Genomic DNA, 27,493 nt, shown 5'->3' on the forward strand with positions numbered 1-27,493 from the left:
GCAGCACGGTCGGTGCCATCTGTCACCGTGCTGAGCGTGCTCTGCCTGGCTTCCAGGTCCCTAAAGGCGGCGATAGACGGGACTGGACTCAGCACTAACCCCGGGGTACACTGCTCATTACCGGCCGCTGAACACCCTGCTCTGGGCTCGGCCATACAGCCCCGGTCCAACGCAGCCGCTCCCGACTCTTCCAGCCCATGCTCCCAACACTTCTGCCGTTGGATCCCAAGAGGTACAGCGCCACAAGCCTTCCTGCAGCCTGGGCAGACACTGTCCCCTGAACTCCCCTGGTTCACCGGCTCCGGCATTGCACCGCGGAAGGTGATCCGAACGGTCAGGCACGATCCCCATCGGTGCCGGCTTCTCTCCAGCTCCCGTCCAGTCTGTCCTTTCCCGTCCTCAGACGGCGTTCAGGATCAGCTGTGCCGTCACCTGCCCAGGGACAGGAGGTGAGGCTGAGCTTCCCCGGTGACAGCAGCGTCCCTTACACACAGCTCCCGGAGATCCATTGGACCGCGACACCGGAGCGGCCCCTCGCACCCAGCCGCGACCACCCCCGAGCCCGGAACGGCGGCGCCGCGGGAGGGACCACCGGCGCGTGGGCGGGCCCGGCGGCTGGGGCGGAGTCACGGCAGGGGCGGGGCTCGGCGGTGCCGGTGTCGGCGGTGCCGGTGTCCGCGGTGCCGGTGTCCGCGGTGCCGCTCGCTCCCGGGATGGAGCCCCCGACCGACGCCGAGAGCGCCCGCCTGGTCAGCCCGCGGGGCGGCCGCGCCGACGGCAGCCTGCGCCTCAAGAGGTACCGCCGGCACCGGCAATCATCGCCCCGGCATCCATCACCAGCACCCATCGCCCTGACATCCCATCACCCCGGCACCCCCGCCACCGCCAGCACAACTCCATCACCGGCGCCTCCGGCACCGACGGCACTTCCATCACCGGCGCTCCCATCACCGGCACCTCCATCGCCCCGGCACCTCTGACACTCCAGTCACCACCCTGGCACTTCCATCAGCACCAGCACACCATCGTCCCGACAACCCCATTACCGGCGCTAGTACTCCCATTACATACATCGGCACCCCCATTACCCTGGCATCACCACCCCCCGCACCCCATCACCTCCCCGGGGCCCCGGCAATTCCTTGCACCGCCACCTCCATTATCTCCCGCATCTGCCACCCTCGGTCCTCCCGCGCCCGCGCTGCCGCCACCTGCTTGCCCCCATCGCCCTCAGCTCCTCCGGCACCCGCAAGCCCCCGGCACGTCGCGCTCCGCGCAGCTCCCACCCCCGACACCGGCACCCCCGGCACGTCCCTTCCCGCCCGCCCCCGTGCCTTCATCCATCCGAACGGACACCGGCAACTCCGCAGTCCCCGCGCCAGCCCTGACCGTCCGCCACTTGCACCGTCACCCCGCCACCGGCACGCTCACCCCGCCACCGGCACCTCCGCTCAAGAGGAACCGGCCCCACCATGCGCCAGCCTCGCTCCCCTTTCGGGTGTCCGTCCCGCACCTATTGGTGCCCGAACGTCACCCACGCACACCGGTACCATCCATCCATCACCCGCCCACACCGGTACCGTTCATCCGTTAGCCCCCGTCCCGGTGGGCTGTCCGCCCCCGCTCCCGCACTGCTGCCCCACGCACCAGGACCTCGGTCCCCGCCGCCCCTTCCCCACGCCCCACGTCTCCGCACCGGTGGCCCGTCCCGCAGTCTGGCCCCAGGCGCAACACATCGCTCCCAATGCACCTCCCCGCGGGTACCCGCACCAGTCCCGTCTTCGGTTCCGGCGGGGGCCCCGCGCCGCCGCCTCCTGCTGCTGCCGCCGGTGCTATGGCTGCTCGTCCCGCTGCAGGGGGTTCCGCCGGTGCCCCACCGACTGCCTGCACACCACCAGGCGGTAGCAGGACACCTGGGGGTTCTGGGCAGGAGCACCCGAGCCGGTGTTGCCGGCAGTGACCCCCGCCCCCAGTCTCTTCACAGGCTCTCGAGACCCCTCAGCACTGGCGGCTCCCCAGGCTCCAGATCCCCATTGCCGCTGCAGCCCCCCGACCCCCAGCCCCGGGCAGGGCAGGCTCCAGGCCCGCCGGCAGCTGAGCGTCGCCTGCGCTGTCTGCTGTCTCTTCATGGTCGGGGAGGTGATAGGTAACGGCGGCTGGGCCGGGGTGGGGGGCTGCCAGCAGGGCGTGGGGTACCAGCTGCTCTGTGCCCACAGGTGGGTACCTGGCACACAGCCTGGCCATCATGACGGATGCAGCCCACCTGCTGACAGATGTGGGCAGCATGTCCGTCAGCCTCTTCTCCCTCTGGGTCTCCAACCGCCCACCCACCAAGACCATGACCTTTGGCTGGCACCGCTCAGGTGAGCTGCGGGGGACGGCCCTGTGTGGCCCTGGGGGACCCCCATGGCCGGGTTGGGTGCTGATGGGTCTCATCCCACAGAGACACTGGGTGCGCTGGCCTCTGTCCTCTCTATCTGGGTTGTGACTGCAGCCCTGGTCTATCTGGCAGCCGCCCGCATCATCAGCAATGACTACGAGATCGAGGCACAGGCCATGCTGGCCACATCTGCCTGTGCCGTTGGCGTCAATCTGGTGTATGTCCCACGTGTGCACCCTTGGTCCCTGTGCCCCATCAGCCTGAGTCCTGCCCCCCTATGGCCCTGGGACCCTAAGGACCACAACTGTGCCCCCATGTCATTTTATGTCCCTGTGCACCAGCCTTGTGTCCCCAGGCACTGCCAGCCCTGTCCCCCATATGCTCAGGGCTTCCAGTCTATGTGCCTACATCCCCACACCCCACATTCCCTGGTCCCCCAAGCAGTGCCTCTCAAGCCCTGTCACAAGCCCCAGGACCAAACCCCTGCCCTGTTCCTGCACATCTTCCAGCCCTGCTGCACCTCCAACCCCACTTGTCCCACTGTCCCAAGACCCAGATGTGACTGCCTGTGCCCCCTTTGCCCAAGCAGGGCCAGCAGGGCCCCCATGCCCTGTCAGTGTGGCACTGAGCCAGCCCTGCTCTTTCCAGCATGGCCTACATCCTGCACCAGTCCCCTGCTGGCCATGGCCATGGCCCAGGGGCCTATGAGCAGCTGGAGAGCTCTGTGGCCTGCCAGCCCAGCCATAGCCCCCTGCCTGGCAGCACCAGCGTGCGGGCAGCCTTTGTCCACGTGGTGGGTGACCTGCTGCAGAGCATCAGCGTCCTCGTGGCTGCCACCATCATCTATTTCAAGGTGCCCGGGCTGGACTGCCCCAGTGCTGCCTGTGGGAGCAGCTCTCCCACTCCCACGCAGGGTGCCACGGGGGTTTGCCCCCAGCCTCACAGAGACCCGCTCTCCGCAGCCTCAGTGCAAGATTGCAGACCCCATCAGCACCCTCTTCTTCTCAGTCTTCGTCCTTGGCTCCACCATCACGATCCTCAGAGACGTCTTCAGGGTCCTCATGGAAGGTGAGCAGTGAGTGAGAGGGGTGTGAGAGCACAGGTGCAGGGTGGGCACAGGAGCTCCTGGAGCTTCATCTGCCACAGCACTTAGCCCACGAGGCAGCTCGCCTCCTCTGTGTCTCCCTTGGCCCACCCAAATCCCCCCAGTTCCTCCTCTCCACCGCAGCCAGGTGCATGGGCCCCAAGGTCAGGCCTGTCTCACCCCAAAGCCACCATGCCCAGCCTAGTTCCCCTGGGGAAGATACCAGCCCCAGTGGCTTCCACTGGGAGCCCTCACCCAGGTGGGCGCGATGTCTGTGGGCCACGGGTGGCCCCGTGTGACCAGGTGGTGCTGGCAGGGACACCGCGGGGCCTGGAGTTCGATGCGGTGAAGGAGGTGCTGCTGGGGGCCAGCGGGGTGCGGGGCGTCCATGACCTGCATCTCTGGGCGCTGACGCTGAGCCACCCCGCCGTGTCAGTGCACGTGGCCGTGGGTGAGTGACCCGCACAGGGCGTGGCTGGGGGTCCCACTGGCCATGCCAAGAATGAGCCCCTGCCCTGCTGCTCCTAGATGCTGGCACTAACGCCGAGACGGTGCTGCAGGAGGTCACTGCCCTGCTCCAGAGCAGGTTTGGCTTTGCCCTGTGCACAGTACAGGTGGAGCAGCACCAGGAGGAGTCAGCAGGCTGTCCCCACTGCCAGGACCCCCGAACCTGAGACCCCCACCCGCTCTACGTTGGGCCAGATGCAGCCCTGGCCCCAGCTCCTTGTGCTAGAGCAGGGCAGTGCTTGAGATCCCATCTCCCCCTCTCCCCACCCCACCGCTGCGGAGCCCTGGAGTGGGACAGTGACTACAGTGTGGTGTCCTGGAGGAATGGACACATGGCCTGGCCTGGCACAGGGGCCCCCTGGAATCTTCCACTCCCTGCTGTGCCACAGCTCCTGAGGAAGTGGAATCCTGCCCAACCACCCGGTCCCCAGGAGCCCGTCTGTCCTGGCAGGAAGGGACATCCCCCATGGGGGACCTCAGACCTGGCCTTGGCCTCAGCCCCCTGTACTGCTGCCTGGGCTCTGTCTGAATCCTGCTGTGCCTGGCCCCAATCCATTCCCTCTGCTGAGTCGTGCCTGTGCCCCTGGTGTCCATCCGTCCATCTGTGCCAGCAGCAGTGCCAGCGCTGCCAATAAATGTGTTGGAGCAGCAGTAGCAGTGCAGCAGACAGAGGGGCATGGGAAGGGAAATGGTGGAGCTGGGGGTGGGCCCCTACAGCCACAGCTACCAGCCAGGCCCACCCCGGTGCCAGTGCCACCACAGCCATACAAAACCAACCACATTTATTCTGCACAGCTGAACACAAGCTCAATGTGAGCAACTCCACAGCTCCTGGCCCCTTCCCCAGCTTCCGGCACTCAGTGGGGATGGAAGCGAGCACAAGCACAGCTCCACGCTGGTGGAGCCCACAGGGGCTTCTGCAGGGTCAGACCTACAGCTCAGTCCTGGGACACGCACGAGTCCCACTACCCCTGCCCAGCTCAGACCAAACAGTGCACACAGACCCTTGCAGGCCCAAAGCACAAGGACAAATGTCCAGAGCATCCCAGGGAATGGCTGGGAGCAGCCGTCCCTCCTGCAGCAGACACCCATCAGGAAAGCAGCACCAAGAGGGCCCACAGCCCCATGCCAGCACAGCTGGCCCTAGCCCCAAGCCCTGCCCTGGCAGGATGAGCACACGGCAGCAGCGTGAGGGACTGGTGCCCTACTCTGCCGGCAGCAGGGAGGGCTCAGAGGGGGCAGGGCTGCTGGGTGTGTCCCCATAGAGGACGCTGAAGCGGGCCTGGCACTCTGGGAGCAGCTGGTGGCTCACGCCAGAGGCCAGCCCCACCAGGCAGTGGGCCCGCACAATGCCCGCCTGCCCGCCCGACACCAGCCATCCCTGCGAGTCCAGGTTGGGGCTGAAGCGCACCTGTGGGAAGAGAGGAGTTCCTAAGGGACGGGCTGGGGCGCTGGGACTGCAGCCCCCAGAGCTGAGCAGAGCCAGCTGAGCACAGGGCTGGGCTGGGCTCACACTGGCCAACTCACCTTGTGGAGTGCCTCCAGCTGCAGGCGGTCCAGGCTCAGCTCTGCCTTCAGCTCCTGCGTGTGCATCCGGCGCATGGGCTCCCGGCTCGGGAAGTTCTGGAAACTGCGCTGGAAAGTGGTGGCACCACCTTGGGCTGCGGGCCCGAGGCAGGAGCATCGCAGGCACCATCACTTCAGCCCTGCCGGAGGTAAGGGGCTGCCCCCACGCCCCAGCAGCATCTCCCGGCCCTGCCACCCCCACTGCCCAGCCACAGCCCCAGAAGTGCTGCTCATGGGTCGGATCCTGGCTGCCCCCCGTCCTCTCCTACCAGGTCCGTGTCCTGGAATCGGATGTAGCTCCTGGCTACCATCTCACTGTAGCGCTGGGTCCTGGGCAGGGCCTGCTCGGTGCGCTCAGGCCCCTCAGGGTTGCACGGCAGCAGGTCAGCTTTGTACACCGGCTGTGGGTGAGAGGCGGCTCAGGGCAGGGCAGACACAGATCCTGCTGCTCCTCTGCAGACAAGGACCACCAGGGACCAGTGGGATAGCAGACCAGGACACTTTTCCTATGGTCCCCCTGCCCCCGCCAACCCCGTGTGCTGAGCTGGGCCTCCCGAGCGCGATGGTCTCTTACAAATCTGCGGTCCGAGGAGCGCTTGATGTTGAGGGGGTTGACAGCCAGGTCAGGCAGCACCGCTGCCACCAGCTCACCGGTGATGTCACCCGCAGCTACTGTGTTCAACCAGTCTGAGCCAGAGATGCTCTGCAGGGACAGAGGGCTGGAGGGCAGGGGGCTCCCACCACCCCAAGCCAGGCAGTGTCACCCCGCCCGCAAGCCCTGGGCCCCAGCTGGTGCTGACCCGGCCACTGGGACAGAGCGGCCCTGCACTGGCCCTTACCCACACGGTGCCCTTGCGAGGGGCCACGAAATAGGCCTTGAAGCCCAGATACCCAGCGTCGATGTAGTGGATCCCACAGAGCCCGTACCTGCGGTGGAAGGGACAGAATAAGGCCTGGGACATCCGACTCTGCTGTCACCAGGAACGCGAGAGCCAGGCACAGCCCACCTCCCCACAGAACTGGCCCAGGGTGATGGGGCCGTTCTTGTTCCAGCAGCATGTCAGAGAGTCAAGAGCAAGCAGAGGCAAGGCAGCTCCCAGAGGCCAAGAACTCACTGAGTTCCCAAACCTCTTCAGCAGCACACCTGTTGCCCAGGCCATCCCCTGGCCCACCCTGCCTCTGTCTCAGGGAGGCATGGCAGAGGGGATGTCACGCTTTGCTGCTGCAGTGTGACACAAGACAAGCAGAGCCTGCCCTTGCCATGGCACAGCTGGACAGTCCCAGGGAGGGGGAAGCCAGAGGGACCCCTGGGAAACTGGACCAGGCCCTGGCAGCAGGACTGGCCCCCAGCACTCACGGGGCATAGCAGTTGTCCTGGGCCACAGTGATGCCATTGTAGGGCAGCAGCCAGGCCACCTCAGTGCTCAGGAACCGCTTGATGCTGTTGATGGGCTCGTAGAGCCGCCGCAGGTCCCAGAACTTGATCTTGCGATCGCTGCCCACCGTGACCAGGAAGTTGCTGAGAAGCAGGAGAGGCAGCACTGAGAGCCCAGCACGGAGCCCTGCCCTGGCCCACCACAGGGCTCAGGTGGCCCCAGTCTCGCAGTGGCTCAACTGCCCTCACCCTGGAAAGCCCAACCCAACCTCTGTGGTGCTGCAGAGGGCCAAGTGCCATTGGCACCATGGCCTCTCAAGCCCTTCTTGACAAAAGAGCTTCTTCTGCAGGAGGAAGCTCCTCTCCTGGCAGCATCTGTGCCTGCTCCTGCCCTCACCTGTCAGCTTTGCACCACTCAATGCTCCGGACTGCCTGGTCATGGGCTAGAAAGCACTGGAAAGGGTAGAGCTTGATGGAGGCATCAGGCTGGTGCACGCACTGCAGCAGGGATTTGGTGACCAGGTTCCACACCGCCACAGTGCCTGTGGAAAGACTTGTGTCCATGAGGCACTGCCAAGGGCGCAGGTGCTTCAGCGGGGGACCAGCAGCAGCACAGGCAGGGCTGCGGGAGCTGCAGAGCACAGCAGCCAGGCTGGGGCTGAGAGCAGGACAGGACAGAGGCAGAACACAGCAGCAGCACAGGCAGGGCCACAGGAACAGGGTGGCCAGGCTGGAGCTGGGACTCCAAGCAGACAGCATGGCAGCAGGTCCTGGCAACACAGCACAGAGCTGTGGATCACTGCAAGCCTAGCAGAAAATTCTATCCAGGCAAGTTCAACAGATGAGGATAAGCCCAGAGCCACAGACAGGGATGACCAGTGACCAGCCTGGAAGTATGTCAGAATGACAACAGCCAGCCCAGAGAAGCCTTCCCCTGACCCAGGGCTGGGCAGAGAGGTTCCAGCACCAGTTGAGACTGAGCAGTTGAGGCTCCAGTGCCTGTGCCAGGGTGAGGGCTGCTCCCTGAGTGCTGCTGCAGGGCACACAAAGAGACTCACCATCATAAAACCCTGCTGCCAGGTGATGGTGGGGCTTGCAAGGCATCCAGGAGAGACTGAAGCACTGTCCACACTCAGATGCATTACCTGCCTGGATGGAGCCCACCTGAAGTGTGGCAATGCACTGCACCTGGGGGCCAAGGGAGAGCCCTCGGTCACAGCCCTGCCCCGGAGCCATCCATGCCCCAACAGCGGGATGCCCGGGGTGGGAGCATGGCACTGCTCTGCCCCTCCAACACTCTGCAGGTGCCTTGGCTCCCCAGGCTCTGCCACCTGCACTGCCGGGGGCTCGCCAGGTGCCGGCCCTGACAGGGATCACATGGTGGGGAACACTGACCTTGCAGATAAGGTGCTTGTGGAGGGACCCATCTAGAAGAGAGCAGAAGGGGGTCAGGGCAGGCTTTGGCTGTCCTGGGAGCTCCCTGCCGGGAGCCTGGATTGCAGCTCCTCATGGCCCTGGCCAGGGCTCCCAGCCCTTGTCCTGCAATTCCCCCGGAGCAGTTCCCCAGCACAGCAGGAACTGAAGCACAGGAAGGAGCAATCTGGCAGCAGCAGGACCCCCAGAAGCCAGGCCTGCCCGTGTGCTGGAGAAAGCAGCCCCTGAAACATGCTGCAGACAGAGATGATGTACTCCTGCCCCACCACGGCTGGCACTGAAGCTGAGGTGATGCGGTGACACACAGGGGCCAGACCTGACTCCAACCAGTCCAGGGAGGCAGAGAGCAGCCGTGCAGGATATCTGCTCCATGGCTGACAGGACTGGAGCAGGCAGGCAGCACTCCTGGGGAGGGCAGGCTGCAGAGACCCTACATCCAACAGCTCAGGGTAGGATACCCACAGGACCACCATGCACCAGCTCTGTCTACCAGGGAATCTGCTCCCCCAGCAAGAGTGCCGTGGGGCCCCGTCCCACATCCGTCGGGCCTGGGGTCCGTGACCGAGAGTGGGGCTGTCCTCCACCACAGTGAGCATCAGACAGGCACGTCACAGCCTGGAGCCTGGCAGTCATGGTGGGAGATAAGGAGGAGCTGTGCCATCTTCCTCAGCACAGCTGTGACAGCCAGGATGCAGTATGGAGACCAGCCCCAGCTCTGCCAGGCAGGAACACAGGGATGAGGGTCCCCAGTGCCCCAGGGACAGCCAGCACAGCCCCCCAGTTTGGGAGCCCCCGGTCTGGCCTGTCAGCACAGCCTGGCACTGATCCTTGGCTGGATAGCAGCGCTCCAGCCGTGAGGCGCAGTGGCCGTGCGTGCAGCCGCAGCCAATGATGAGCTGGGCTTCGGGAGCTGGGGGGGCCCAGCACGACGTGCCACGGGGGCTGCGGCAGCAGCCCGGCCACCCGCAGCAGCGCAGGCACAGCCAGCACGCCGGGGGGGCACAGGGAGCCCGTTTCCCACTGCCGGCCACGGCTGAGTGCCCACCGCCAGCCTGCACCGGCCATCAATCCCGCTCGGCTCGGCACCGGCTATTACAGGCTCCATTAGCCCGAGCTGGCCCAGCACTCCCTGTGCTATCCTAGCACATGCACAGCCAGCCTGGAGGGAGCAGCTCTGGCAGCAGGGAGATGGGGAACGGCTGGGGACACACTTTGTGGCTGCACCATCACACCCTGCACCCCACCATGGCCACAGTGACGCTGCTGAGAGCCCCCTCCCAGTGCCCAGCTCCCCGGGGCTGCCCAGGAGCTACATCCCAGCCAGGCTGCTGCAGCACCCCTGAAACAGAACCAAAGCAGCACTCTGCACGTGGCCTCTGCTCGCACAGGCTGCGGGTAAGGCTGGAGCCCTTCTCCACTGGAATTCCACAATGGAATTGTGGAAGCAAGGCTTCGGCACTGGGGCTTGGATCTCCCAGGACAAGAGTACTCAAAGCAGGCCCCAACACCAAAATGCACCCTTAGATCCCACACTACATTGTACGAGATGCCAGACTAGGGCAGCAGGGTCCCAGTCCCGGGGATCAGGTGGGCTCACTTGCCCAGCATGCAGCTTCCAGGCTGGGGCACAATCCTGCTGGCAGCTCCCCAGCATGGCAAGCTCCTAAGGACAGAGGTGCCCAGCCCGGGGCTTGCAGTCCCACCCTGGCACAGGTGGAGGAGGGCCAGGACGCCCCTGCTTGGCAGTGTGGCTCTTCCTACCTTTTACCTGGGTTGTCTTGGCGTGGTGCAGGGCCTCAGGATGCGGCAGGGCATACACCACCACCCTGCCATCCGAGAAGGCAGTGGCCAGCAGGCCCAGCCGGCTCATCTGTGGGTACTAGGGATGGACAGGTAGGCTCAGACATGGGGTCGCCTCTTAGAACTCTTGAGGAATCTAAGGGCAGCCCCTGAGCAGCACTCACCATCCGGGCTGCAGTGGGTGGCTCCCAGGCACCACTGGGGCAGAACTTCATGTCCCACACACAGCCGTAGTCAGCAGCGATGGCATAGGCCAGCCTGGCTTTGTTGGGAGAGCTGTGGGCATGAGTTCAGCCACGAGTTACATGGCAGCTGGTGCCCAGCAGCTCCAACACACTCCAGTGTACACCACTAGCAGAGCTGGCCACCAGCACAGCCTCCTCAGAGTTCAGGCTGTGGCTGGAGGCTCTGGGAGAGGACAAGCCTGACACCCATGCAGCCACGGAGGGACACAAGATCTAGGCAGGCCCCAGCCCCAGGCCTGGCCACTCACCCCTGCTCCATCTGCAGCGTGCCCAGGTGCCAGAGCTGCAGGAGTGCAGGGCCTGAGTGAAGCCCAGACACACTGTGCGTCTCCTCCATGCTCCTGTGGCAGGACACGGCCACATACTGCGGGGCTGCGGAGCCCTCCGGGGTCGGGCACCACTCCATCGCCCACACTGGGCCGCCCACAAAGAAGGAGACATCCAGGCGCTCTGGGTGGGGCTGCAGAGAGCTGAACCTGTTGGTGGGAGAGGGGTGAAGGCTTCTGCAGAGCTGGGGAAGGGGCTGGTGGCACCCCACGGCACAGTACGGGCGAGCTGCCGAAGCCACGGATGCAGTCTTGGGGATAACCCCTGGTCCCAGACACCCTGGGGACACCCTGACAGCCACTGCCATGCCAGGCAGGGGGCAGCCTGACAGGCAACAAACAGCCTGCTGGGCCTGGGGACACCCCATCACACACCTGTTCAACCTGTACAAGGCTCCATCGTCCTTGATGCCCTCACGCTGAACGGAAAAGAGGGGAGACTTCTCCTCTGCCGGCAGGTACGGGGCAGCCTCACTGTGCAGGTACAAGTGAGAGGAGCTCTCCCCACCCCTCACCCAATCACCCCAGCACAGCCCCGTGCCCCAGCACGATCCCAGCCTCCACACAGGCCGCATTGCTGGCCATGCTGCTCCACAGCCAAATCCAAGAGACCCCCAAGCCCACGGCAGACACACAGACCAGTGTGGGAGGACAGGCCACCCATTCTCTTGCTCACCCCAGCCACTGCTGGGACCTGCCCCACTTTTCCTTTGGCCTTGCTCCCTCCCTGCTCCCAGGGTACCTGTCAGAGAGACACGTCCACCCGTGTGCCACTGGAATCCAGTCAGGGAACTCCCACTGCGAGTGCTTCTGCTCCCGCCTGCAGTGCATGCCAGACCTCAGCCATGACCCTGCACCTGGCATGTCCAGCACCACTTCCTCACAGCCCCCTCCCACGGTACGAGCAGCACCCCTACCTGCATGCCATGGCACAGCCTACCCTTCTGCAGCACAGCCCCTGCCCTCTGCAACCCTTCCAAACCAACTGTGCCCCATCCCAGCAGAACACCGACATTCCTGAGGGGTGTGCTCCTCCATCCTTGCGTCTGTGCCAGGATACACCCACTGCTCCCTGTAACCCCCCTGAGCCTTGAGCACCCTGAGTTTCCACTCACAGGCTGCAGGTAAGGCTGGAGCTCTTCTCCACTGGAGCCATGATGGAGTTGTGAAAGCCATTGGGGGCGAGGCCTCGGCACTGGGGCTTGGATCTCTGGGCACAAGAGCAGACTCAGAGAAAGCCCTGAGCCCTGGGGGACCACCTGTCCCAAAGGGAACCACCACAGCCCCTGAGAACAGAGTTCTCCCCAGCTGCTGTCAACATGCCACACTGGGCTCAAGACATACAGCCCCACTATGGGAACTCCCAGGAGGCCAGGACGCCTTCAGGACCTGCCTCCACCTCCCCCTGCTCCAGCAGGAGCACAGGCCCTGTTCCCATCCCCACTGGCCCTCACCCAGGGCTGCCCCTGGCCTTGTGCCTCCCCCATGTGCCACCCCTGTCCCAGTGGTCCTGCCCTGGCAGCAGGGACCCTATGGGACAGCTCAGGCACTGGGAGCTGTCGGTGCTGGGACACAGGCAAATGGGGACCCAGCCCCTGTCCCTGCCCTCACCGCCATGGCTGCCGTCCTCCCACCATGCCCTCGAGGTGCCTCCAGCTCTGGCTCCGACGCCTCACTGAACAGTGTGTCGCTGCCCTCCTCCTCCTCCTCTTCCTCCTGCAGCACCTCCTGCGAGGGCACGAAGTCAGCATCTTGCGCGGGGTCATCGCTGTCTGTGTCCTCCTCCTTCCTCCTCCGGCCCCGGCGCTTCCTCTGGCTGCGCTCGGGCTCCGGCGTGCCCTTGGCCAGAGCAGGGGGCTGGCACACGGGCATCAGCTCCTCGGCCAGCTCCTGCAGGTACAGCAGAGCCCTGCAACACCAGGCAGTGCCTGGAGGTGAGCAGCAGGATGACACAGGGGTGGGCCAGCCCTGCCTCCCTCCCCCAGGACCTGGTGGATGCACTGTCCAGCCCGAGGTCTGGGCAATGAATCTGCTCCAGCTGTGCCTGAGCACACAGCCTCCCCCCACCCTGAACTCCCTGGAGCTTGCCCTGCTACCACCAATTAGCTCCTCCTGCTCTGTCAGGAACCAAGGAAATTCCTCCTGCCAGAGGCAGCTGCTGCGCCCTGCCAGGGGCTCCTGGATCCAAACACATTCCCTAAAGTGGGAAAGGATTGGTCTGTGAGGAATCAGCACATCTCACCAACATGGGGCAAAGTCCTACAGGACAGACACTGAGACCCTCAGGGGAGACATATTGCTGAATCACAGAACCAGGGAATGGTTTGGAAGACACTCTAAAGCTCATCCAAGTCCAACCCCTGCCATGGACCGGGGGACACTTTCCACTAGACCAGATTGATCCAAGGCCCATCCAACCTGGCTTTGAAAAATTCCAGGGATGGGGCAGCCACAGTTCTCTGGGTAACCTGTGCCAGGGCCTGCCCACTCTCAAAGGGAAGGATTTCTTCCCAATTTCCCATCTAACTCTTGCAGTGGGAAGCCATTCCCCTGTGTTGCATCCCTACAGGCCCTTGTCAAAAGGCCCTCTCCAACATTTCCGTGCCCCTTTAGGCACCGCAGGAGGCTCTAAGGTCTCCCAGGAGCCTTTATTATCCAGGCTGAACATTCCCAGCACTCCCTGTGTCTCTAGAGCACAGGTGCCCTCGGGCCCAAATGATCAGCATCACTTACACTTTGGCCGCCCTCCTCTTGGGCCGCCCGCCCCGCGGGCTCTCAGCTCCGTCCCGGTCCTCGCTGCTCGCCAGCCGCTTTTCCCCCGGGGCGGGCTCCGGGGCCTGGGCCAGCTCCAGCAGCAGCACCTCGGCCTTGCCCTTCCTGCCGCGCCCCGCGCCGGCCCGCGCCGGCGGCACGGCCCCGTTGGCGGAGCTCTCGCCGCGCCGCTCCGCCGCCCCGTCGGGAACGACCCGGGGCCGCGGAGGTTTTCTCGGGGCTTTCCCGGCTTCTCCGCCATCCTCACAGCCCAGAGCTCCTGCCGGCGGCTCCTCCCCTGCCCCAAAACACCGCAGTCAGCACCAGAGCGCAGCAGGGCCCCTGGGCACCACGTACGGCGGCACCACCTCGCACCGGGGCGCGCCCCCGCCTCGCTCCGTGCAGTCCCGGTACGTACGGAGCACGCTCTGTTCGCCCTCCCGCTCCCCGCTACGGCTCCGGCTCCGCCCGGCAGAACCCGACCGTCGTCCCGGCCGCTCCCGGCCGCTCCGCTCCCGGCGCGGCGGCCCGCGGGCGGCGCTCGACGCCATCGGGGGCTCCCGGAGCCGCCGCCCGGTGCGGGCCGCGCCACCCGCACCGAACCGGAACCGGGGGCGGCCGGCCGGTGACGTCACAAGGGCTCGACGAGGGTGGGTAGGCCGAGCCATCAGCCGGACCTCACGGGGCGTGTCCATGCAAATGAGGCGGCGCCGCGCGGCATGCCGGGACGCAGCCCGCGCCAAGAGCGCGCTGCCCTCGCGCGTCCGCGGGCGCTGCGCGGGCCGGACCGTGCGGGCCGGGCCGTGCGGGCCGGGGCGTGCGCGGGGCCGGGGCAGCGGGGCCGGGCTCGGGGCGGCCGTGTGCTGGCGAGGCGTGCGGCGGGCGGGCGGCGCGGGCGGGGCGGGAGGCAGGCATACTTACCTGGCAGGGGAGACACCATGATCAGGCAGGTGGTTTTCCCAGGGCGAGGCTCATCCCTTGCACTCCGGGTGTGCTGACCCCTGCGATTTCCCCAAATGCGGGAAACTCGACTGCATAATTTGTGGTAGTGGGGGACTGCGTTCGCGCTTTCCCCTGGTCTCTGCGGTGTAAAAATAGACTTAAGTGAACTATTCTAAAACGCACAAAGAGAAGTTCCGTTTTTTTGGTACAGTAATTCAGCTCTCCCGCTGTTCTTTGATCTTGAGCGGAGCTTGCCCCGCGGGTTGAAGCGCCCGCGGTCGCTGCTCGCCGCGAAGGTGACAGGGCAGCGTACACTCCCGCACTGCATCGAGAACGTGGCGAGGGACACGGCAGCCGTGGGATCTCGGACCGCGGGTGTAGGAGGCGCCCCGCGAGGGGTCAGGGATTCCCTGGCAGGACAGTCCGGTCGCGCTCTCGGTGTGCGATTTGAGAATAGCCGTGGGTTCAGGGGCATCCCAGGGCGTTCTCTCCGAGCAGGCCGTGCCGGTGTCCGGGAGACATGTCCCCATTCCCTGCAGTAATTGGCCAGCGGATCCCTAAAGGGGGCCTGTGGACTGTTGCCATTGAAGCCGGGATGATCCCTGTCCCACGGCATGTCTGAAGGAGCAGGGAAACATCCCGGTGGATGAGTCCTTACCGGGAACGGGGTGCAGAGATGGCGATCCCATCGGTGAGCACTGTGTGGATCACACCCTGCCGAGTCTGTGGGTTCAACTGGATTTAGAGACAGCGGGAATCTGACACACCCAGAGTCGGACGAATTCTCTGCCCCTGTCCGTCCCCACCAAGAGGTCGGTGTGCTGGCTGGGACACTAATCCGAGTCCTGCCGTCCCACCGAACGTGCAGTCGGGCCGGAGGCACTTCTCGACCCCACAGGCTGGAGACTGGAGAGGCTGGGCTGCTTCAGCACACATGGAGATGGGGCAGGGACCGGGCGCCGAGGGCCCCTGGAGTCGGGCTTGCAACACTGCCGCTGCGTCTGTAAACGATCCGGGCCGCTGCAATTGCGTATACCAACAGACTTGTGCACACTATCTGTAGCCAGCCCTGGTTACAACTCTCCCTTCAAACGACAGAGGCAGGGAGAACGCGAACACCAACTCCCCTATCATAAATTATGCAGTCAAACTGCATTTGGTGATGTCGCACGGGTCAGCACACCGGGGCGCAGCGACCTGCCCGACAGGAATTCTTCCCTGCGCAGCCAGTGAGACGCCGCAGCTCCGCGCGGGCCGCGTCCCGGTATGCCGCGCGGTGCGGCAAAATTTGCATAGACACGCCCCGTGAGGGCTCCGCTGAGCCCCCGCCCCTGCCAGGGCAGCTGTGCGATTTACATGGCCACGCCCCCAGCGGCAGGCCCCGCCCCCGCCGGTCCCCGCCGGTCGCGCTCGGCCGCCGCCGGTCCCGCTTCCGTGCGGCCTCACCGCCCCGCGCACCACCGGGGTGCACAGACCGGCCGCCCCGCGGGGGAAGGGCCCTCTCCGGGGCTGGTTCCAGTGGCCAGAGGGACCCGGGCTCTCCCCCACCGGCCCAGCTCGGGGTCTGCCAGCACAGCCCCAGTGTCACCAAATCTCCGAGGAGGGTAAGCCAGGGGCTATCACCACAGTGGAAGAGGGGCCGAGGGACAGGGAAGACCCATCTGTGCTGCAGCATGGAGTGGGAGGAGAGGCCCCAAGAAGGCGCAGAGCTGTGCCAGTGGTGACATGGATGAGATGATGGGTGCCAGGGCTCTGCCACACCACACATGGCAGACACAGAGTACTGGGGCCTGGTTTATTAGTGTCCATGCAGCTGTTCTGACTACTGATCCACATTCTTAACACGCAGGACCACAGGCACTGAGGTGCAGGGGATCATGCCCAAGTCTGTGATGACCAAATCCACCAGGTCTGGGGGTGTCACATCATAGACCAGGTTAAGAAGGCGTAGGGACTTGTTCTCTTCCCAGCCCCCAAGCTGGGCCTGGCCCTTCCGGAGCACAATCAGGTCATCGGGGTCATCTGCAGAGAGTGGAGAAGCAGTCAGGATTGGGGAGGGACAGCACCTCTCTGTCCTGCCCCTGGAGCAGCACACACCACCACTGCCTGCCTGTGCCCCTGCCTGCAAGTGACCCCTTGCCCAGGGACAGGGATGGCAGGGCCGAGCAGTCTGTTATGGTCCACAGCAGGGACTGGGAGAGAAGGTCCCAAGTGGGAGGAAAGGGACAGAAGCCGTACCCAGCTCGTTGGAGACAAAAGAATCTGTCTGCACCCGCTCGCAGAACTTGTAGGTCTCACAGCAGACTAGGACGGGCACGTTGTAGGCCTTGGAGACGAGCGCAATCTGTGAGGTACCCACCCGGGACATGACAGAGCCATTGGCCAGGAGCGCGTGGGCTCCCAGCAGCACTTTGGACACCTGTCGGGGAAGCACAGGAGCTGTCAGCACCTTTGATGCCACTGCAGTGTCCCTGGCCGTGGCACAGCCCCTCACCTCGGGCAGCACGTAGGAGATGGCGTTGATCATCACGTAGGTGCAGTGGATGCCCCTGCGTACCAGGCGGCGCAGCGTCTCGCGGCCCTCCAGGCGCGGCCGGCTGTCCACCACGATCACGCGGAACGCGCGGCCCTTCTTTGCGTGGGCGTCGCACAGCGTCCGGTTCACCAGGGAGGAGCTGCAGGGCGCCCGTCAGGAGCTGCTCCTCCCACCAGAGCAGATATCCACCCTCATCCTCCACATCCTGTGAGTGCTGCCCCTTCCAGAACCCTCCTGCCAAGATGGCTCCCAGGGCATGTCTCCCTGTCTTTGCACAAGGCAGCACCCTGGGAAAGGCGACGCCGCAGCCCTCCCTGGAAGCAGCACTGACCTCCCTGTCTGTGACCAGCACAAGGGCTTCTGCCACTCCACACCCTCTACCAGCTTCCCCGTCACAACACTCCTGGCCTGCGTTGGCCTCCTGCCCCCGCTCCTTCCTCTGCCCAGCATACATAGCATACCTGGACTCTTGCTGCAGCAATCTCTGGTTCTTTTCCCCACCTCTACTTCTTGGGATGCAAACTTCTGTATTTTTGCTTCCCAACATTTGACTTTGTTGCAGTTTGTTTAAAATCCAGTGAACCCTGGCTGCTCTGTAAGTGCCCTGGGTGGAGGGAGCTGTGACTCTGGGGTTCTTGGAATCCAACTTGATACCAGGCAGGACAGTGCCGAGCCCTGTGCAGGACCATCACAGCCTCACCTCCCATGCTGTTCCATTCCCTCCTCCCACTCGCCGGATCCACTGCCTATGCTCACCATCCATACACCAGTATCACGTCACGGTCATTGATCTTCTCAAAGGCAGACCTTGAGATGGCCTCAGCTGCCAGGACAATCTTCTCTCGCAGGTATTTGTCAATCATGTCCTGGAGCTTTTCCTTTGCCTGAGGAGACACATCACATACAGACTTTCTTGCTCTCAGCAACTCCCTGATTTGAGCCAGGTCAGGATCAGGCTCTTCCCCCTAGTAACAAGCTTTCAATTCCACTGCAGCACTGTTCTGTGTCTGCATCCCATCCCTGCTCAGCTCCTTCATCCAGGGCCTGGAGCCTGCCACTGAGCAAGGCCACTCACCTCATCCTCTCTCAGGGTGTCAGGCAGGCATGATATCTCCTTCTTGAGGAACTTGATGGCATTGCCCATGCTGGCTGAGAGAGGCCGGCACTGGTTCAGGAAACTGCAGAAGAAATGGGCTTAGCTCCAAAGCAGCCTGGAGGGCCAACACAGGGAGAGGGAGGGTGGGCAGGAAGGCAGAAGCCTAGCAAAGTCAGCCAAAGTTTGGGTGGATACCAACCCAGAGATGTGAACAATGGACCAAACTCTGTGGAGCTTTGGTCCCTCTGCTCTGGCACTGGGAGCCTTTACCTGATGTGTGGCTTTAGCTTGGCCACCAAGTCCCGTGACAGCTCCTCATTGGGGGGAGTGGAGTAATCCCGGATCAGCTAAGACAAACAGAAAAGGAGTATGATCTCAGGGTACCCTGCCTGACAGGCTGCAGTCAGGGCACACGTCCTGCACAGCCTGACACACTGCCTGGAGGGGCAAAGGGTGCTCCAGGGACTCAAAACAGCAGTGGCAGTGCCAGAAAAGGACCCTGCCTCCCAAAGGAAGAGGCTGAGGATGACTGACCACAGATACAGCTTCAGCAGTCAGGGTACAGGAACACACACCTGCACGCAGCACAGTGCCCCTGCTGCCAGGTAGCTGCTCAGGTACCTGTTTGAAGACTTCGAGCAGTGCAATGCAGCGGGCGTTGGAGCCATTGATGATGCCCTGGGAGTACTGGAGGCCAAGGCGCACCACTGCTGGGTGGATCACTGTGGAGGGGATGCTGCAGGGACCAGTGGGAGGGAGCTGTCAGCACCTCTGCAGCCCAAAACACTCAACCCATTTATGAGCCCCAGCCCAACAACCTAAGGGATGGCCCAGGAAGGGGGCTGGTGGTAATCTGAGGAGCCAGGTTCTCCCCACAGCCCCCTCTCCTGTGGCCCTGCACTCTCCCCATAGGAAAGATATTGGGCTGCCTCTACTGCCACTCCCCAAAGCAAGCGAAACGTCCCTCACCACTCCATCAGGTGTATCCCATATGCAAGACTATGACACCCCTGCTCCAGAGCCATTCTGCAGCCAGGCCAGACAAAGCAGAGCCCAGCCAGAGCCCTGGGCTGGGGAAGCCCTGTACCTCATCTGCTGCGTCAGTGGCTTCTTCCGGCTGTACTGGTGGAGGTGGGAGAACAGGTTGACCTTGGTGCCATAGTCTTGCCTCAGAGGTACCTGCAACCGAGTGTTGTGATGGCTCACCCAGTGCTCTGCTCATCCCAGGGCCACCAGTCATACCCGGCACTTGCTCAGGGCATCATGCAAAGTTCCCCTCTGCCCTTCAGAGAGCAGGCCCTGGTCCCACCATGTGCCCCCCCAGGCCCTCTGCAACACAGCTGCCCCAGGTGTGCAGCCTGTCTCCCAGTTCTCCTCCTACCTGCTGCCTCTCCAGCTTCTTGGCCAGTTTCCTCTGGGCAGCAGGGTCATCCACCTGCACATGCTCCGGCAGCCGCTTCACCACTGCGAGGACAGCTGGGATGAGGCCAAGCTGCTTTGGTGCACACCCAAATTCAGGGGAGGCACCCAGGGACAGGCAGAACCCAGAGCACGGATGGATCACATGGGCCCACTCTGCCTGTGCCCACACCAGATGCTCCCATCCTCCTCACCCACTCTCTGCACCCTGTGTTGGTGACAGCCTTACTGGACTGGGGCTCGGTGGGGCTCTGCCGGGGCTTGGCCGTCGTGGCTGCCTGGCTCAGCTCTGCCTTCCTGGCCTGCTTCTGGGCCCGCTCAGCCTCCTGCTTAGCCCGGCGCTCTGCTCGCAGCTCCGCTTTGCTCTTGCCCCCCGCCGGTTTCTCGCTGTCACCGGGGCCATCAGCCGAGGCGGGAGGGGATGTGGGCTGAGCAGCTGCTGCGGGGGAGGAGCGGGGAGTCTGTGCCCAGCCTCACTGGGAGATGCAGCCCAGTGCGAGGGGCAGTCCGCGGCAGGGAGAGCCCTCCGGGCCCTCGGGGGGCTCCACGCCCCGGGCACCGCGCGGCTGTCACGGCACCGGGACAGCCCCGCGCTCCCGTGGGCAGGGGATGGGCTCTCTGTAAACGCGGCTGTCCGAGGGCACGGAGTGGGGCTGCACCCGCCGGAAGACACTGCCGGCCCCGGGCCCCGGGCCCGGCCCGGCGCTGCTCCGCTCGGGGCTCGGCGGGGCCGGCGGCGCTCACCCCGCGGCTGCCCCGCTTCGGGGGGCGCGCCAGGCTCCGCGGACTCGGCCGACGGCCCCTTCTCGCTCCTCTTCTTCTTCTTCTGCTGCTTCTTCTCCTTCCGCAGCTGCAGCTTCTCCTCCCGGGAGAGCTCCGGGGCCTGTGAGCACACACCGTTAGGCGGCCCCGACCCCGGGCGCCGGCCCCGGCCCCACGCCAGCCCCGGCCCCGCTCACCTGCGGTCCCGCCGGCACCGGCGCAGCTCCCTCGGGGTTCCCACCTAGAATAACGGGAGCGTGAGCGCGGCCGGGTCTCGTCCCGGGGCCGGTCTCCGTGTCCCGGGGCCGGTCCCGCACTCACCCTCCCGCTCCGCCATGCCGCCCGTGCGCCGCCCGCAGCGCCCCCTGCCGGCCCGGCGGCCCCACGTGACCCGCGGACGCGCGGCTCCTCCGCGGAGCGCGGTGACGTCACCCCGGTGCGGGCCGGTCGTTCCCGGGTCCCGCCCGCGGCCCCGCCCTGCCGGTCCCGTCCCCCGCCGGTCGTTCCCGGGTCCCGCCCGCGGCCCCGCCCTGCCGGTCCCGTCCCCCGCCGGTCGTTCCCGGGTCCCGCCCGCGGCCCCGCCCTGCCGGTCCCGTCCCCCGCCGGTCGTTCCCGGGTCCCGCCCGCGGCCCCGCCCTGCCGGTCCCGTCCCCCGCCGGTCGTTCCCGGGTCCCGCCCGCGGCCCCGCCCTGCCGGTCCCGTCCCCCGCCGGTCGTTCCCGGGTCCCGCCCGCGGCCCCGCCCCGCCAGTCCCGTGCCCCGCCGGGTGCGCGCTGCCGAGCGCGCCCGCGGCCCCGGCGCGGCACCGCTCGGGGCGGAGCGGGCCGGGCAGGGCAGGGCGTCCCCGGGGCGGGCGCAGCGGGGCGAAGCGGGGCGGGTGAAGAGCGACGGCCCCGGGCGGGGCGGAGCGGGGCGGCCCTGGGGCGGGCGGTGCTGCCGGCCGCGCCATCGCGGGGAGTGCTGGCCCGAGATGGCGGCGGCGGGAGGCGGGTAGCGGGGGCGCGTTCGGCCTGGCCATGCACTTCTCCATTCCCGAGACCGAGACCCGCGCCGGGGACGGCGGCGCCGCCGCCTACGTGGTGAGCGGGGCCGAGGGAGCGGAGCTGTCCCGCAGAACGGAGCCGCCCGGCGGAGCCGAGTGGGTGGCGCGGCTCCTCGGCCCGGGTGCGGTGCGGCCCCGGTGGGGCCGCGCGGATCCGCAGCCCCGGCGCGGTGGCGGGTCGGGATCAGCACTGGGACCGCGGCCGGACGAGGCGGGCAGGTCCCGGCCCGCCGCCGTCCCCGGCCGGCGCCCTGTGCCACGGCCGAGCAGGGATTGGGCCCCGCCGCCCCCGCGCCTCCGGATCGGGCGCGGGAGGTCCCTGGAACAGCCCCGGGGGTGTCCGGACCTTGCCCTGCCCGGGCGCCGCGGGCGGGGTGGCAGCCCGCAGGGGCCCCGTCCGGTCTCATCCCCAGCTCCGGCTCATCCTGGCCCGCCCGTCCGTCCGTTTGTCCCGGCTTCCTGTTTTGGTCCCTGCGCCGTGAGCGCCTCCGGAGAGGAGCCGGGGGACGCCGCCGCCGAGTGGCGGTGGCTCTCAGCGCCCAGAGCTCCTTTCCTGGGGCCGGCAGAGCCCGCAGGCTGGGCGGAAGGTCCGAATCTGTGCTCTCGGGGTAAGGGTGGGCAGCCCTGGGTTTCAAGACCCACGCTTGCCCTCGGTGCTCAAATCCTTCTCTGGGGGATCCCCCTCGGGACCCCGAGGTGGGGCACGGTGCAGTGGTGAGTGGTGATGGAGAGACCTGGCAATCCTGCTCAAGGGCTCAGGAGCAGGCAGCCCTCCAGGCATTTTGTCCTTATAATCCCCCCTGCACTTTGCCCTCCACTGCTGTTGAGGCTTCTCAGGCCTGGGGGAGACCTTGTGGAGAGCCCTTGGGCAGCCCGGGGGCTGAGCAGGATCTGTGACCTTATGGAGAGCCCTGGTTTGGGCAGGTGTGGGTGCTGCCTGTATCACCGCTGTCCCTCCTGGTTCCTCCGCAGTGATCCTGAGGCACTGGGCTGGTGGTGCCTTTGGGTGAGGAGGTGCTGGTGTGAGCTGCAGTCTGGCTGGGCTGGCACCTCTGCTGGGCCTTGGGCAGTCCCAGCGCTGGGGCCACCCATGGGAGGCTGGGCTGCTATGGCTGGCTCGAGGCTCGTGCCCATCCTCTGGCCCTCCCAAAGAGTGCTGCGGGGATGGCAGGACTTGGGAGGACAGTGCTGTTCCCTGCAAGGACTCTGCCTATGGTGAGGTGCCGGGAGCTGGCCCATGGAGTTGCCAGGCCCTCCATGAGTGTTCTGCAGTCATGGCTGTGCTCTGCCTGTGGCGTCAGCAGGAGCTGAGCCAGAGCAGAGGGTCTGTAGCCAGGGACCAGCTCCTTGTGAAGCCCTGGGAGGAGGGAGGGGTGTCCTGTTGGCATGGCTGCAGGGCTGCAGTGTGGCTCTGTGCTCCCCATGGCTGGGCAGACAGGGGCAGACCTTCCTGGTGTGCTGTGGGCACATCTCTTGGATGTGCTCATACTTCCTGAACGATTTTGACCATCTGCCCTTTGGCAGGGCCTCTATTGCCTTTTCCTGGGTGTTCCCTAGCATCCTGGGCAGGTGCTGGGATTCCTCCACCTGCCAGGTGCTGGGATCTGACCGGCCTCTTTCCCTGCAGGCCTACAACATCCACGTGAACGGGGTGCTGCACTGCCGGGTGCGCTACAGCCAGCTCCTGGGCCTGCACGAGCAGGTATGGAGGGCGCCGGGTGCCCACTCCTGCTCTGTGACATTCCATCGGCGTTCTTGCATACTGCTGGACTCCCACATGGATAAGGGATGCTGGCAGGCTCTCTGCTCCCCTTGCTAGGTCCCTGGGGATCAGCGAGGGTGGGGGATGAAGGCAGGCACCGTCTCTCTGGAGGCCCTTGCAGCACTCTGTTCTCATCCTAGTTAAGGAAGGAGTATGGCGCCAATGTGGTCCCAGCCTTTCCCCCAAAGAAGATCTTCACGCTCACCCCAGCAGAGGTAGAGCAGCGACGGGAGCAGCTGGAGAAGTACATGCAGGCTGGTAAGCTGGGCCTGTCCCGGCCCGGTTGTGCAGGGCACGGCCCATGGCTTCCTCCCTGCACTGCTCCGTTAGCCGTGGTGCATCTTGCAGCTCCCAGTGTAGCACTGGAATTTGATGGGCTTGTCCCCTGGATGCCAGCTCCTGTCCCAGCCCGTGGCCTGCCCTTGCAGAGTGGGGATGTGCAGGGGGCTCCCTGGCTGCCACAGCATACACTCTGAGGGCAAACTGAGGGGCTGCAGAAGGGCCAGGCACTGCTGTGTGTCCCTGCTCCTTCCCATGGGACTCCTGACTCCTCGTACCCCTTCCTGCAGTGCGGCAGGACCCAACGCTGGGAGGCAGCGAGACCTTCAACAGTTTCCTGCGCAAGGCCCAGCAGGTGAGGGGCAGAGCTGTAGTGGATCTGGGGCCCCCAGTCTGCGCTGAGGGGCCAGGTGCCAGTCTGTTTCTCTCTCCAGGAGACGCAGCAGATACCCACAGAGGAGGTGGTGCTGGAAGTGCTGCTCTCTAACGGGCAGAAGGTCAAGGTCACCATCCTTACGTCGGACCAGACAGAGGATGTCCTTGAGGTGCCAGAGCTCTCATGCTGGGTGGGACCAGCCCCTCATGCTGCGTTTCTGTGGTTTCCGACATGTGTGGGGCTCTCTCAGCCTGGTAGCCTCTCCTGCCCTCCCCTGCCATCTGCCCACCTGGAGCAGGGTTGACTTGGTGGGGCTGAAAGCTGGGAGCTGAAATGGGCGTGCTGCAGGGTGTGTCTGGGTCCCGACTGATGTTTCGGGTCCCCTAGCTGTTTCCTGGTTGCAAGGAGCCCCAGGCCTGGCTGCAGGGCAGCAGAGGTGCTGCCTTCCTGCTGTTGGGAGGTCCCAGAATACACATGGGCTGGGTTTTGCCACCATATTGGGACTATATTTGGATTATCCTGCTCTTCCTCCCAGGCTGTGGCCTCCAAGCTGGATCTGCCAGATGACCTGGTTGGCTACTTCAGCCTCTTTCTAGTGAGAGAGACCAAGGATGGAGCTTTCTCCTGTGAGTGGGACATCTGCTCTGCCCCCTGCCTGGAGTGAGGGCTTTGTGCTTGGACCCTACCCTGGCTGGGGGCACAGCTGTTTTCCTCGGGACACCCTGGTGTTGGGGCCATGGGGCTCCTGCTGCCCAGAGCTGCTGCTGAGCCGGCGTTTCCCCACAGTTGTGCGAAAGCTGCAGGAGTTTGAGCTGCCGTACGTGTCGGTCACCAGCCTGCACAACCCCGAGTTCCAGATCATCCTGCGCAAGAGGTGAGCGGGGGCTGCAGGGCAGCAGTGGGGTGGTGCCCAGGGCTCCCTGTTCCACAGAAGGACCCTCCCCTCCTGCCATTGCTGCCCACAGATGCTTTGGCCCCCAGGAGCACATCTGAACATCCCTGACTGTGGCGCTGGAGCATGGGCTGCCCTGCTGTGCTCAGCTCATTTCTGCCTTCCCATGGCAGCCGGTTTGGGTGGGGAGCAGGGCATGGTGACTGATGGTTAGGGGGGAGCTGGTCAGAGAGCCAGCCCGCAGGAGGGTGATTTTCTCTTTGTTGCTGTCGAGAGGTGGGGAGGAGGCTAACCTGCATGGTTTCCTTCCAGCTACTGGGACTCGGCCTATGATGATGATGTGATGGAGCATCACGTGGGGTTGAACTTGCTGTACGCACAGGTGGGCATTGGTGTGGCACAGCCACGTGAGGACAGACACTGCACCCCTTGGCCACAGTTGTGCAGGGGCTTGGGTGGCTCCGGTCCCAGGGGCTCGTCAACCTCTGCTGCTTGTAGACGGTGTCAGACATTGAACATGGATGGATCCTTGTCAACAAGGAACAGCACCGGCAGCTGAAGTCCCTGCAAGAAAAGGTCTCCAAGAAGGAGGTAGGACAGGGTACAATGCCATGATGAGAAGTTCTGGCTCTGTGTGACGTGTGGTACTGGGTTGGTCACCTGTTCCTGGCCCGGGTGAGCATCCCTGGCTCTGCCTGCAGTTCATCCGCCTGGCGCAGACCCTAAAGTACTATGGCTATCTCAAGTTTGACCCCTGTGTCACCGACTTCCCCGAGAAGGGCTGCCACGTCGTCGTCAGTGCCGGCAACAACGAGCTCAACTTCCAGGTGCGGCTGCCGAACGAGCAGATCAAAGAGGGCAGCTTCAAGGTCACACGCATGCGGTGCTGGCGGGTCACATCCTCGGTGAGTGATGCCTGGAGAGCAGGGAGGGGTCTGGGGGGCTGGAGAGACCCGGCTGGGCCGGTACCTCTTCCTAGGAAAGGTGATGGCTCTGACACCAGCTTCTGGCCCAGTAGGCCTGGAGAGGGTTTGAACCATGCCTTGGGGCTGAGGGGATCATTGCTGTCAGGATATTGGAGGGGACTTGACAGTGGCAGAAGACCAGTGGGCACAGGGCAGGCGTCCCACGCTTGGCTTGGTGCTGCCCTTGACCTGCACCAGTGTCTGGGGAGCTGCTCCTTCCCCTCTGGAGGCTCCCAGCCTTGGTGTGTGTCCTTGCAGGTGCCGATGAACAATGGCCCTTCGGGGAGCAGCCCAGGGAAATCTGAGGTGAAGCTGGAGTTGGCTTTTGAGTACCTGATGAGCAAGGACCGGCTGCAGTGGGTCACCATCACCAGCCCACAGGTAGAGCTGCCTGTGTGAGGGGAAGGGCTGGGCTGGGCCCTGCATAGGGTGTGGGAAGCTGTGGGGTGCATAGAGCCCTGTGACACTTCTCCCTTGCAGGCCATCATGCTGAGCATCTGCTTGCAGTCCATGGTAGACGAGCTGATGGTGAAAAAATCAGGAGGCAGCATCCGCAAGGTGAGGGCTGGGGCTCGATGATGGCTCTGGAGTGGGATCCCAACTGGCCCTGTGACTTCCTAGGGTCTGGACTGGGTCCTGAGTGCTCCCCTTGGGATGGGACCAGCATCCCCAGGGCCAGTTATAAGCCCAGAGCTGATGCTGGAGCCCCTGTGGCTAAGCTGTGCTCCTCCCTGCAGATGTTTCGGCGGCGGGTGAACGGGGCCCTGCGGCGTTCAGACAGCCAGCAGGCTGTGAAGTCACCCCCGCTGCTGGTGAGTGGGACATGTGCAATCACAGCTCTGACATGTTGTGTACCAGAACTCACTGCCTCCAGAAGAGCCACTGTCCCCTTGGCAGGGCTGGGGAAAGCCCAGAGGACAGCAGGGCTGTGGTGTCCTGCTTCCAAAGCCCTGGGAAGGGAAACAGGTCCTGGACCAACTCAGTGAGCCAGTCTCCCTAGGGACGGAGGGGGCAGGTAGAAGGAGAGGAGGGTGTTGTGTCCCATGACCCTGTGCTGCCCAACTGTGCTGTCCTCACAGGACTCACCTGATGCCTCCTGGGAGCCCATGGCCAAACTCTCGGTGAGTTGTGTGTGGATGCACCAGAGACCTCGGGCTATGGGGAGGGGAGCTAGTGGTGTCCTCTAACATCGCCCTTCCCCACAGAGCAAGCTCACTTCTGTCAGCCTGCGTGGGATCAGTCACTCCAGCTCTGCAAACGACGTGGGTGCTAATGACTTCCATGGCAATTATGCCTTTGAGGGCATTGGTGATGAGGATCTGTAGTGCCCCTTCCCAGGACAGCCCCAGCCCGAGCAAGGGCCTTCGCTGAGGAATGTACGACCTGCAGCCAGGTTGCAATCAACGTGCCTCTCACCTGCTACAACCACCTTTCCCTGCTCCCCGGGGCTGGAAGCTTGCCCCCAGCCCATTGCCTTTGGGGTGGGGGCAGCTGAACTCCTCCCGCTGCTGGCTCCAGCTGGGAGAGGGCTTGTTTGACCTGAACAGTTTGCCCGGGCAGAGCCCTGGAGCTGCAGTGCAGGGCCTGGCCCAGTCTGGGGGCAGAGCGGTTCCTGTCCCAGCTGGGAAGGCCTGGCCCAGCCTGAAGGCAGACCCAGGCAGGCTCCATAATGCCAAATTAGCATTTAGGTTTGTGCTCCGAGACAGAGCGCAGTACACTGTCTCAGGGGCTCCGCGCAGAGTCCCCTCTAACCCGCTCATAGATGCCAGCATAATCTAGGCTTGTAACTACGTATCTCCTGCTGCTCAGCCCGACAGAGCATTAATGGACAGTAACTGATGTTTACACACTGCAACAATTATTAAAACGGATCCTGATTGGTACCAGCTGTCTGTTGGGGGGTGGCTGCTGACCCTCCCTTCTCTGTGCCAGCCCTGTGCTGTCCTCCTCTGTAG

The 27,493-nt window shown here is 64.6% G+C and overlaps 4 protein-coding genes and 1 non-coding gene across 8 annotated transcripts; 3 read left to right on the forward strand and 2 right to left on the reverse strand.

Annotated features, from left to right (window-relative positions):
- Positions 1-649: 649 nt before the first annotated feature.
- On the forward strand, positions 650-4,622 carry SLC30A3 (solute carrier family 30 member 3). The gene is made up of 8 exons (XM_031504468.2): positions 650-796; positions 1,974-2,146; positions 2,217-2,363; positions 2,444-2,597; positions 3,029-3,233; positions 3,343-3,448; positions 3,781-3,915; positions 3,993-4,622. The coding sequence occupies exons 1-8, from the start codon at positions 714-716 to the stop codon at positions 4,136-4,138; spliced, it is 1,149 nt and encodes a 382-aa protein (XP_031360328.2). The 5' UTR covers positions 650-713; the 3' UTR covers positions 4,139-4,622.
- A 114-nt stretch (positions 4,623-4,736) lies between these two features.
- Positions 4,737-14,019, reverse strand: GTF3C2 (general transcription factor IIIC subunit 2). Its single transcript, XM_077782514.1, has 18 exons — positions 13,887-14,019; positions 13,451-13,766; positions 12,329-12,626; positions 11,833-11,927; positions 11,460-11,537; positions 11,093-11,191; positions 10,640-10,867; positions 10,311-10,422; positions 10,108-10,225; positions 8,308-8,339; positions 7,971-8,100; positions 7,310-7,454; positions 6,895-7,056; positions 6,377-6,464; positions 6,112-6,240; positions 5,807-5,938; positions 5,499-5,606; positions 4,737-5,382 (listed from the first exon to the last, which is right to left on the reverse strand). Exons 1-18 carry the CDS (start codon positions 14,017-14,019, stop codon positions 5,176-5,178), a joined length of 2,610 nt encoding a protein of 869 aa, XP_077638640.1. The 3' UTR covers positions 4,737-5,175.
- A 362-nt stretch (positions 14,020-14,381) lies between these two features.
- On the forward strand, positions 14,382-14,545 carry LOC116183527 (U1 spliceosomal RNA). The gene has a single exon (XR_004148159.2). It is a non-coding gene; the product is annotated as a U1 spliceosomal RNA (small nuclear RNA).
- A 1,646-nt stretch (positions 14,546-16,191) lies between these two features.
- On the reverse strand, positions 16,192-21,697 carry EIF2B4 (eukaryotic translation initiation factor 2B subunit delta). Of its 4 annotated transcripts, none has more exons than XM_021545178.3 (13): positions 21,611-21,697; positions 20,421-20,464; positions 20,206-20,344; positions 19,691-19,900; positions 19,424-19,506; positions 19,130-19,221; positions 18,664-18,778; positions 18,313-18,389; positions 18,022-18,124; positions 17,703-17,830; positions 16,905-17,085; positions 16,649-16,829; positions 16,192-16,432 (listed from the first exon to the last, which is right to left on the reverse strand). In XM_021545178.3, exons 1-13 carry the CDS (start codon positions 21,669-21,671, stop codon positions 16,233-16,235), a joined length of 1,614 nt encoding a protein of 537 aa, XP_021400853.3. In that variant the 5' UTR covers positions 21,672-21,697; the 3' UTR covers positions 16,192-16,232. The 4 variants fall into 4 exon arrangements, with proteins under 4 accessions (XP_021400853.3, XP_021400851.3, XP_021400855.2 ...); XM_021545176.3 differs by having other exon boundaries at positions 19,424-19,518; XM_021545180.2 differs by lacking the exon at positions 21,611-21,697 and adding an exon at positions 20,545-20,584.
- On the forward strand, positions 21,137-27,421 carry SNX17 (sorting nexin 17). Its single transcript, XM_021545186.3, has 15 exons — positions 21,137-21,301; positions 22,892-22,966; positions 23,167-23,284; positions 23,596-23,660; positions 23,740-23,850; positions 24,217-24,307; positions 24,468-24,555; positions 24,886-24,955; positions 25,072-25,164; positions 25,275-25,478; positions 25,797-25,919; positions 26,019-26,096; positions 26,276-26,350; positions 26,618-26,659; positions 26,744-27,421. Exons 1-15 carry the CDS (start codon positions 21,239-21,241, stop codon positions 26,861-26,863), a joined length of 1,416 nt encoding a protein of 471 aa, XP_021400861.2. The 5' UTR covers positions 21,137-21,238; the 3' UTR covers positions 26,864-27,421.
- Positions 27,422-27,493: the final 72 nt, after the last annotated feature.

The sequence above is a fragment of the Lonchura striata genome, chromosome 3 (genome assembly GCF_046129695.1).
Source record: "Lonchura striata isolate bLonStr1 chromosome 3, bLonStr1.mat, whole genome shotgun sequence".
In the NCBI taxonomy this organism is placed as follows: Eukaryota; Metazoa; Chordata; class Aves; order Passeriformes; family Estrildidae; genus Lonchura; species Lonchura striata.

What these genes read in the sequence shown, in the direction of transcription:
- SLC30A3 (XM_031504468.2), top strand. Translation starts at nt 714, where the DNA reads ATGGAGCCCCCGACCGACGCCGAGAGCGCCCGCCTGGTCAGCCCGCGG. An exon ending in CCACCATCATCTATTTCAAG is followed by an intron (nt 3,234 to 3,342) that starts GTGCCCGGGCTG and finishes CGCTCTCCGCAG; the next exon opens with CCTCAGTGCAAGATTGCAGA. An exon ending in GTCAGTGCACGTGGCCGTGG is followed by an intron (nt 3,916 to 3,992) that starts GTGAGTGACCCG and finishes TGCTGCTCCTAG; the next exon opens with ATGCTGGCACTAACGCCGAG.
- GTF3C2 (XM_077782514.1), bottom strand. Translation starts at nt 14,019, where the DNA reads ATGGCGTCGAGCGCCGCCCGCGGGCCGCCGCGCCGGGAGCGGAGCGGC. An exon ending in TGGACGTGTCTCTCTGACAG is followed by an intron (nt 11,192 to 11,459) that starts GTACCCTGGGAG and finishes GTACCTGCACAG; the next exon opens with TGAGGCTGCCCCGTACCTGC. An exon ending in ACGCTGCAGATGGAGCAGGG is followed by an intron (nt 10,423 to 10,639) that starts GTGAGTGGCCAG and finishes TCATGCCCACAG; the next exon opens with CTCTCCCAACAAAGCCAGGC.
- SNX17 (XM_021545186.3), top strand. Translation starts at nt 21,239, where the DNA reads ATGCACTTCTCCATTCCCGAGACCGAGACCCGCGCCGGGGACGGCGGC. An exon ending in GCGGCGCCGCCGCCTACGTG is followed by an intron (nt 21,302 to 22,891) that starts GTGAGCGGGGCC and finishes CTTTCCCTGCAG; the next exon opens with GCCTACAACATCCACGTGAA. An exon ending in AAAAGGTCTCCAAGAAGGAG is followed by an intron (nt 25,165 to 25,274) that starts GTAGGACAGGGT and finishes CTCTGCCTGCAG; the next exon opens with TTCATCCGCCTGGCGCAGAC.
- EIF2B4 (XM_021545176.3), bottom strand. Translation starts at nt 21,671, where the DNA reads ATGAGACCGGACGGGGCCCCTGCGGGCTGCCACCCCGCCCGCGGCGCC. An exon ending in CGGCGCCCGGGCAGGGCAAG is followed by an intron (nt 20,465 to 21,610) that starts GTCCGGACACCC and finishes CCGTTATTCTAG; the next exon opens with GTGGGAACCCCGAGGGAGCT. An exon ending in CGGTGCCGGCGGGACCGCAG is followed by an intron (nt 20,345 to 20,420) that starts GTGAGCGGGGCC and finishes GTGTGCTCACAG; the next exon opens with GCCCCGGAGCTCTCCCGGGA.